The 10,808-nt window shown below is 30.4% G+C and overlaps 1 protein-coding gene across 1 annotated transcript in view; it reads right to left on the reverse strand.

Moving 5' to 3' along the window:
- LOC132733413 (uncharacterized) overlaps positions 1 to 10,322 on the reverse strand; it is a 45,664-nt gene extending 35,342 nt beyond the window's left edge. Inside the window, exon 1 of the mRNA XM_060720060.1 lies at positions 10,053 to 10,322. Coding sequence (XP_060576043.1) covers positions 10,053 to 10,257 — 205 coding nt within the window. The 5' untranslated portion in view covers positions 10,258 to 10,322. The remainder of the gene's footprint in view (positions 1 to 10,052) is intronic.
- Between the last annotated feature and the right edge of the window lie 486 nt (positions 10,323 to 10,808).

Below are 10,808 nucleotides of genomic sequence, written 5' to 3' on the forward strand. Positions count from 1 at the left end.
TTTAATCCATTTAATTTTAAACATATGAATTCTTAAAACATGTTATTTAAAATGAGTATAGACATAACAAAAATAAGTAAAACATAATAAAACAAAACGAACAACATAAAATAATCATATATAGCTTCAATAATGTGGAAAGTATTAATAAGAAAAAAAACCATGGACCAACGCTGTCTCAATCTTAAAATATGTGTGGCACTTAGATTATAAACTTGTGCTTTACCCTATTGCGCTATAACGCTGAGTGCACTTAGTTGAGAGATACAAATTAAATTAAATTCCATCATACAGCGTACATCTCACGGAACTTTACCGAAAATCTACCGTCTACGGAAGATATATACTGTGTGCATCGACCGTGTAATCAGTATGTAATTGACAGGTTAATAAAACCAAACAATAAATGACTATAAATTTTGTATAATCAAATGTAAACTAGAACTGCCACTATCATGGCATGAATACCCCCGCATACCACTTTGTCAGAATCAACAGTGGCCATTTAGAGCTCAAGGACAACCTCCCTGCCAAATCTGAGGTTACTTAGCCAGTGCATTGCTAAGTTATGTATTGTACATGCTTCAAATGTGAAAATGTCAAAATCAATACATTGCAGACAGGACATTCTTTAGCAATTAAGAAGAAAAGCTTTTTTTTTGTCAAGGTCCCTGTGACCTTGACCTTTGACCCAGTGACCTCAAAATCAATAGGGGTCACCTTATAGTCATGATCAACATCCATGCCAAATATGAAGACTGTGGGTCAAAGGAATCTTAAGTTAATGGGTGGACAAACTTTTGAAGTCAAAGTCCCTATGACCTTGACCTTTGATCCAGTGACCTCAAAATCATAAGGGGTCATCTACTAATCATGAACAACATCCATGCCAAGTATGAAGACTGTGGGTCAAAGGAATCTAAAGTTATTGGGCAGACAAACTTTTTGAAGTCAAAGTCCCTGTGACCTTGACCTTTGACCTGGTGACCTCAAAATCAATAGGGGTCATCTACTAATCATGACTAACCTCCATGCAAAATATGAAGACTGTGGGTCATAGGAATCTTAAGTTATAGGGCGGACAAGCTTTTTGAAGTCAAGGCCCCTGTGACCTTGACCTTTGACCTGGTGACCTCAAAGTCAATAGGGGTCATCTACTAATCATGACTAACCTCCATGCCAAATATGAAGACTGTGGGTCAAAGGAATCTTAAGTTATTGGGCGGACAAGCTTTTTGAAGTCAAGGCCACTGTGACCTTGACCTTTGACCTGGTGACCTCAAAGTCAATAGGGGTCATCTACTAATCATGACTAGCCTCCATGCCAAATATGAAGACTGTGGGTCAAAGGAATCTTAAGTTATTGGGCGGACAAGCTTTTTGAAGTCAAGGCCCCTGTGACCTTGACCTTTGACCTGGTGACCTCAAAGTCAATAGGGGTCATCTACTAATCATGACTTGCCTCCATGCCAAATATGAAGACTGTGGGTCAAAGAAATCTTAAGTTATTGGGCGGACAAGTGTTTTGAAGTCAAGGTCCCTGTGACCTTGACCTTTGACCTAGTGACCTCAAAATCAATAGGGGTCATCTACTTATTATGACTAACCTCCATGCCAAATATGACGACTGTAGGTCAAAGGAATCTTACGTTATTGGGCGGACAAGCATTTTGAAGTCAAGGCCCCTGTGACCTTGACCTTTGACCTAGTGACCTCAAAATCAATAGGGGTCATCTACTAATCATGACTAACCTCCATGCCAAATATGAAGACTAAGGGTCAAAGGAATCTTAAGTTATTGGGCGGACAAGAAAAAAACGACCGACGGACGGCCGGACGGACGGACAGACATTGAGAAGTGATCCCTATATGTCGCCACTACTCCGTAGAGGCGACACAAAAAGTACTTGCAAATAAAATGAAAAAAAAAATTACTATTATTTGTTCCACTACAATGTACATCAATTTTAACTATCTTTGAATTTGTAAACTAAAATGATATTTTGTCAGTAACATCTTCCTTGATGTCAGCAAGAAATAACAAGATCTTTGCCAAACGTTTTATTCATCATTAATGCGTGAATGCAGTTATTTGTTACTTTTTTAAAAACCATAATACATTTAACTATTCAATAAAAGCATTAAAATTTTATATATACCAAATGATATAAGGTAAATTCATTAGTCACTTAAGTGGCATGACAGTTTCGCGTAAACGTCGGTACCGTCTTTTGTCTAAGGTTCTGAATGACCGGGTCACGTCAATCAGTGGGTGGAGCAATCTCTTCTCTGGCGTAATGTCAATTCTGTATTCTCTGGATGTTTTGGTGCAAATAAATTTCATTACAAGTGGTACAAAATAAAGGAGAAAACTGAGATATTTTTGCATTTTATAATAAACTCATAAAAATAATCATATTGCATAATTATGTTACAATGCATGAAAAAAAAAGAAAAAAAGATTGGTGTCATCTCAAAAAATGGAATTGAAAGATTTTTTAATCTTTTTGTTAATATCCATTTCAGTTAAAGTATACTAGTGCCCCACAGGTACATATCATTACTTAATCCACACATATCAATACTTAATCCACACATATCAATACTTAATCCACATTTCATATATACCACCATTATATATAGAATAATATATATCATTTATATTAATCTTAGGTAAATCTCAGTTTGAGAAGGTTAGAGAGATAAAATTGACAAAATTTAGGCCAATTATAAACATATTAATTCTTTAATGTATTAAAGGCTATTAATGCTTAAAATAATAACCTTTAACTAAAACAACCATAAGTTAATATCAAATATAACTAATTGGTATAATTTGCCCCCCACCCCCACCCCCCAAAGAAGTGACTGAATTTTGTTTAATTAGAATTTCAATGTTTCATATTTCATTACCAGATTATAATAAAATAGAATCATATTAAATATCAATTAATTTTGTTTATTTATGCACATTAAAGTTATAATTATTTATATTTACTTATTCTAACAATTATGTTTTAAAGTACAAAATCAGTAAAATTAATGACTTTGAAAAATTATTGTTCTAATATTCTACGCCATATTTTACAAAATCCGAAAGTCACAACTTCAAATTTATTATGAAAAACTATTATACAGATATCTATATTTATAAAAGTCAAATTGCTATTCATTGATATAAAAGGTAACTGCTTAATGGCACAGGCTAAAATGCAGACGTTTATGCAGACAATATAGGATATATAGTAAAACGCAGACATTATATAGATATAGAGTGTATTCACAAAACGCAGACAATATAGAATAAGAAGGGGTAAATTACACCCTTCAAAGCTGTTTAGATTTGTAGTTTTAAGATCAAAATGTTCAGATATTAGAGATTTATAGGTATTGATATTAAAATAATGAATTAGAATTTTAAAGATGAAATATATTTTATGATTTTTTGGTAAGAAATAATAAATAGTGATATAAAAAGGTGTTGTTTTTGTCTTTTTTGACATTCTATGCTTGATTTGAATAAACTTTTATTATTGTAAGTTAAATGTCTAATATAAGTTTTGTAAACTTTAATGGGGAGAATCTTAATTGGGACAATAAAGTAAATGTCAAAATAAATTTAAAGAACAGAACATATTTTATTTGATTTTTATACTTAGTCCATCTACAAAGTAATCATCAAATAGTTAAAGAAAAAACAATGTTATAAAGCATTTATAATTATTACACAAAAAAAAACAATGTGATGTAAAATTATAAATGTAATTAAAAAAAAACACTTGTTTATCATATCATATCACTATATACTCTATATCGTCTGCATTTTACTACATGTTCTTTAATGTTAATAAAGGAAAAACATATCTGCAAAATTCATTTTACTAATCTATATTGTTTGCGTTTCTTTGCAATTACTATATACTCTATATCGTCTTCGTTATATTTCTTTAATTAACAGTGGAGAACATGTAGTAAAATGAATTTTGCAGACATGGCCTAATTATGTCATGCTTCATGATTGCATAAAGTTGTTGATGATTGTTTGAAATTGATTAGATTAGTGTCACTTCACATGTGCATAATTAATTGCCTATAGCCAAAGGGATTAGAGTTACCCCCACAGTTTGTCCCCTGTTGATAAGGAAAGTGTGACCACATCCTGTGTATTAGTATATTGCCACTTAATTTAAATGTTTGTGTCTCTTTGTTTCTGCTGAGAAACACATAATTTGATACAATTATGTTAAAAAAGTATGATTATTGAAAACTTCCAACCACTTTAAGTATAAATATCTTAATTTAGTAAGTAAGTAAGTAAGTAAGTAAGTAAGTAAAGTCTTTATTTACTGAGGCTACACATTTGGTTTCCCAATCTTCCATGTGGGCCTCAAAACATAAATATACATAAAATATACATAATTTACATAATGGTTATACAGCAAATTTTCAAATAACATACATGAAGACACAAAATGCATAATATATAAATAAAAACACAACAAAAACAATGTACATTCAAACAAAATACATATTCAAAACACAATGCATGTACATATATTACTTAATACTTAATCTATGCAAGACCAAGGTACTTATGTGAAATTCCAACTGATATAGGAAGCTTGGAATTTTCCAATAGTTTCAGATTTACGAATAGAATGAGGGATATTGTTCCATAGTTTAGGGCCTGAATATGTCAGAGATTTTCTAAAAATTTCTTTTTTAGGTTGTGGCACAAATAAATCTGAGTTTTTTGCTGACCTAAGGTTTATGCTCATGTCTTTGATGAATAAATTGAAATTTGTTTTTCATGTACTGTGGAAATGAGGCATTGTTTAAAGATTTATACATAATGACAGCTTTTTTGTATCTTATTCTTTCATCAAATTTTATCCAATTTAATTCATTAAAATAACTCAGCAGATGGAGCATCGTAGCTTTTGTCAAGAATGATTCTTGCAGCTCTTTTCTGAAATTTTATGATATCCATAATATCTGTTCATTGTTACAATTACCCAGACTGTACAACAATAATCTAAATGTGGTTAAGATATAAGCATTAAAGAACAGTTTTCTTGCATTTACATCAAAGGTATTGTTAATTCGGAGAAGAAGGTACAACTGTGGTATTGCATTTCTTTAATGTCTTGTATACTTGGGTTTTCCACTTAAGATTATTTTCAACATGAATACCTAGTAACTTTTCTGTCTCAGAAAAATTCAAATTTCATGTCCTTGCAGATGTAATGGTTGTAATTGTTTTTATTTCTATTGGATGACAGGTTTCATTGGGCTTTTGTTTTCTGGGCATTTAGCATCATTTGCATTTTGTTTTGCACCAAATATTAATATTGTCAAGGTCAGTTTGAAGTTTATTATGTTAAATCTTGTGTAAGAGAGACCTAAAGCTGGCTGAGTTAGTGTCATCAGCAAAAAAGATCTGCCTCTGAGGTTTTCAAATGGAGTGGTAGATCATTTATGTACCATTGATGAAAAGCAGAGGTCCAAGGACAGATCCTTGAGGTTACCCCTTGATATGACCTGTTGCTGATTTTGATAGGGTTGCCAGATACAGTGACCTTCTGTGTTCTATTTTCAAAAGATATGATGTAAACCAGGTAATTGCACCAGAAGAAATATGATAGTAATAAAAGTTTATGGATGAGTAACTTATGATTTACAAGGTCAAATTGCCTTTGACAAGTCAAGAAAGATTGTGCCAATTAGCTTTCCCATCATTTATTGCCTTAATCCAGTTGTCAAACAATATTTGTCAATGCAGTTTCACATGAATGTTTTGTTCTAAATCCTGATTGGGTGTTTGAAAATGAAATTATACAATTCTAGGAATTGTTTTAAATGATCAGACACATGTTTTTCCCAAATATTTTAGAAAAGTATTGGAAGAACAGATATAGGTCTATAATTATTCTTATCTGATTGTGTCCTTTTTTTTTTTTAAGAAAAGAATGGTGTGACCTTAGACTGTTTTTAACTTTTTCAGGAAATTTACCTGTTGTGATACTCATATTATAATAGTTAGAAAAATCGGTATCTTACATATAAACAGGGGATGCAGTTTTTAGAAATTTAGCACTAATGCCTCAAGTCCAGTTAGCCTTTTGTAACATCAAGAGAATCTAATGCCTTGTTTGACTTGGCTTTGGATCTATAGGTGGAATATCAAATTTTGGTGTATTTGGTCAATTTTGCTGTGTTTAACATTTCTTTGAGTATGTATTCATTTGCACTTATTAGTTTTGTAATATTTTCTTGCGTTTTTTTGAATAGATTTTGAAAAAAAATGTATTTAAAAATTTCTGCTGTCTGTTTAGGGTCATAGACTGGATTTTTCCACTGTCGTCATTAATGTAATTAGGGTTTGGTGGTTTTCAGCTTTTCCACTCAAGTCTTTTAGATTTTTCATAGCTTTTTAGGATTTTTTTTTTGTTTGAAGATATCTCTTGATTAAAGAATTTCTTTTTTTGAATCTGTTGAGAAAGCACCTTGACTTGCGATCTCCAGTATTTAAATTCCTCAATGTTATTTTCTTTTTTTGCAAAATTCTCGTTCTTTTTATTGCATTAGCTATTTCATCTGTGAACCATTTCATTTTGGTTTTTGCCGTTTTTACCCTTTTTTGTTTATATGGAGCATGTATATTCTAAAACTTTTTAGAAATAAATCGTAGAAAGTGTCAAGGGATCATCAGGTTCTGTAAAAACACATCAATTAATGACCCATGGTTGAAATTTGATAAGTCAACTAAAAAAGTTTCCCTGCATTGAATTTTTTTTTAAATAACCTGTAGTTTATAGTTATATTGTAATGGGCCTTTTTGATTTTTTGCATTAGTTTTCCTTGTAAAAAAAATAGCCGGTAGTGGTCACTAATAGACATTACTGGAACAACTGTGTAGGCTTATTATTCTGTGGATTTGATTGGTGTATATGTGGGTCTATATAATGGGGGGGAAGGGACGATGTTTGTGTTTTTTTTTTGTGACTCTAGTGGGTTTGTGTTATAAGTTGTTGTAAGTTGAAAGTATTGATTATTTTTTTCCATTTAGAATTAAGTGGGCTTAAATTTATAAAATTGTAGATTAAGTCTCCTAATAGAATAATTTCTTTATTTTCAACATAAAGTGTATCTAAAATATTTTCAATCTGGTCATTCCAAGAAGCTAGCGATGATGGGGGCCTATAAATGTATCCTACAATAAAGGGTTTTTAATTTACATCTAATTTACAGTAGCATATAAAAAAAGTCTTATAGTAAAACACAGACACTATAGATATAATAAAGAAAAAAAAAATTCATTTTGTTAAAAGTAAAACAGTAAAATGCAGACACTATAGATATATAGTAAATGCAGACAATATGAAACCTATAGTAAAATGCAGACACTATAGATATAATTATAGTAAATGCAGACAATATGAAACATATAGTAAAATGCAGACACTATAGATATAATAGAGAACATATTTGTTTAAGATTAAATTCATTTTGTAAAATGCAGACACTATTGATACAGTCAGGACTCATTACAACGACACTGTTGGTTCCCAAAGGATATGTCAGTATATCGAATTTGTCAGTATATTGAATTTCATCATTCATCATGTAATGATATGCTTATTCACTGGTATCTGAACATTATGTATTTAGATCTATAATAAACATCTAATTGTTTATTTCTTCACTTCATTACACACATTACATATCATACACATAATACAACTACTTCATTAAAATAATAACAGCTTAAATAGTTAAAGATTTTTATGAAAATGATTAAACTTTATAAAATAAAAAGCACATACAATGATAGGAGTTTTAAAAATTAAACATTTAAAAATTGAATGCACACTGTTTGTTGTCATAAGTTGGCAAGTGTAACAGAATTCAGCTAACAACAACATGTTGGTATTGTAATAAGGGTGTAACAATCAACTGACCAAGCTACAATTTACCTGTTTTAACACCTTGCGGCTTTTTGTTTTATATGCGAGCTTGACTAAACCAAGTGTCAGTTTAACGGGTACTGATTGTATAGAAAATAACATGTTTGGTTTCCAATTTTTATTGTGTTGGAGTCGGAATACGAATTTTCCGTTATAAAGGATTATAATAACGTTGCAAAAAATTGGTTCCCACCAATCCACTGTCGTTATTTGAATTTGTCAGTTTAATGGATTCCGATGTATTGAGTCCTGACTGTATATAGTACAACTTTTGATAAATGCAGACAATATGAAATATATAGTAAAACGCAGACAATATAGATATATAGTAAAATGCAGACACTATAGATATATAGTAAATGCAGACCAATATGAAACCATATAGTAAAAGGCAGACAATATAGATATATAGTTAAATGCAGCCAATATGAAAACATATAGTAAAATGCAGACACTATAGATATAATAGAGAACATATTTTGTTTAAGATTAAATTTCATTTTGTTAAAATGCAGACACTATAGATATATAGGTACAACTTTTGATAAATGCAGACAATATGAAACACATTAGTAAAACACAGACAATATAGATATATAGTAAAATGCAGACACTATAGATATATAGTAAATGCAGCCAATATGAAACATATAGTAAAATGCAGACACTATAGATATAATAGAGAACATATTTGTTTAAGATTAAATTCATTTTGTAAAATGCAGACACTATAGATATATAGTACAACTTTTTGATAATTGCAGACAATATGAAACATATACCAAAAAGGCAGACAATATAGATATATAGTAAATGCAGCCCAATATGAAACATATAGTAAAATGCAGACACTATAGATATAATAGAGAACATATTTGTTTAAGATTAAATTCATTTTGTTAAAATGAGGCAGACACTATAGATATATAGTACAACTTTTGATAAATGCAGACAATATGAAACATATAGTAAAACGCAGACAATATTAGATATATAGTAAAATGCAGACACTATAGATATATAGTACAACTTTTGGATAAATGCAGACAATATGAAACATATAGTAAAACGCAGACAATATAGATATATAGTAAAATGCAGACACTATAGATATATAGTACAACTTTTGATAAATGCAGACAATATGAAATATATAGTAAAACGCAGACAATATAGATATATAGTAAAATGCAGGGACACTATAGATATATAGTACAGTATAGGAGGAGACAGCCAAAAAGCATTACTGTAGCCATTAATATATTACTTTCTTGTTCCACATTTCTTTTTATTGTTACAAATTATGCAAAAGCTAGTATTAAATATTTTATTTCAAATTAATTTAATTAAAATCTAACATAGAATAAAAAAACCCTTTCTTATATTTTCTATTTATATATTTATTGTTGATATTATGAATACTAATAAAACATTTAAATAAAAAACATTTCTAATCTCTAATTAAAATGTTATTTTTGTATCAAATAAATAATTCTTATAAATCTCTTATTTTATAAAGTTAATCTGAAAAAAAAAAGTGGTGACAAGCTGTTAAGAGTCTAATTCACACCTTCTATTTCTATATCGTCTGCGTTTTGTGAAAAACACTCTATATCTATATTGTCTACGTTTTACTATATATTCTATATTGTCTGCATAAGCGTCTGCGTTTTAGACCGGCCCCTGCTTAATACATATAAAAAGGTCTGGTGCACTACAAAGTGCACTTATGAAGTGCACTTAACTAGTGCACTTTGTGTAACCTTTAGTGTGAACTCACTCAACTGTATATGAAGTAAAGGGTTAAAATACTAAAATATTGTTGATAGTGTTTACAGGGGTGTATCACTTTGGGGGCAAGATTCTGCATATATGGCACAAAAACACAATTCTTTTTCACCCCCTCATCACATGGGATACAGGGATACAAGGGTTGTTTTTAGGACATATCTAAGATTCTGACGTACAAGTGTTTGTGTATAAATTTACAGTATAATTTTATTATATATACAGTATGCCTGTACTCCCATCATTTGCAACCTTTGAAATTTGAATGTGTACATACTGAATAAATCTACAATTTACCTCCATCAACAGTATCATAGAAGACTTTGTCGAAAGTTTTTGCATTATCTTCATCATCCACTTCCATTGACTCATCATCTTTAAGATGAAACACCACGTTTGTAAGTTGTTCCTCAGTGAAATTTTCGTACAACCAGCCAACTAATTCATTCCATTCAGAAATACGAAATGGATCTTGAAACCGTAATTCGCCATTATTAGCCATTGTCAAGATTATTGATTATTACTTTACCTTAACCCACTCTTTACCGCTTCTATAAAACCTTATCTATAGACAATCGATTGATAAAAACCCGCATGTTTCTTGCATGTGTCGGAAAAGCATTCTTCTCACTCGTCTAGATCGTGTACCGGAGTCGTACACTTTTTTAAGGAATAAAAATTATCTTATAGTTTAAAAATTCTTCTTTAATTGATACTTATTTTGAAAATTACATCCTTTGCCCATAAAAACTGATGACCAAAAACGTTTCTATCTTTATGTAGGTCATACTTTTCTAGGCGCACTTGATTTTATAGCAACAGGTATTGGCCAAATATGATAAATAGTGGACTCGGTTCCGCACACAAGGCCACTTTTATACTGAAAGGTTATTGTATGACATCTTAAAACATGTTTTATAAATTATTTAACATCTCTAAGTCCAGATAAGTTATATTGTTTTGCAAATTTTCAGGAGTTTAAAATAAAATTTAAAGCACATCTTACTACAGTAATACAAAATTTATTTCCAAGCATAGTAGCACATAGGAAAC

Source organism: Ruditapes philippinarum, unplaced genomic scaffold (genome assembly GCF_026571515.1).
Source record: "Ruditapes philippinarum isolate M1 unplaced genomic scaffold, ASM2657151v2 ctg572_1_1_1_1, whole genome shotgun sequence".
Lineage (NCBI taxonomy): Eukaryota > Metazoa > Mollusca > Bivalvia > Venerida > Veneridae > Ruditapes > Ruditapes philippinarum.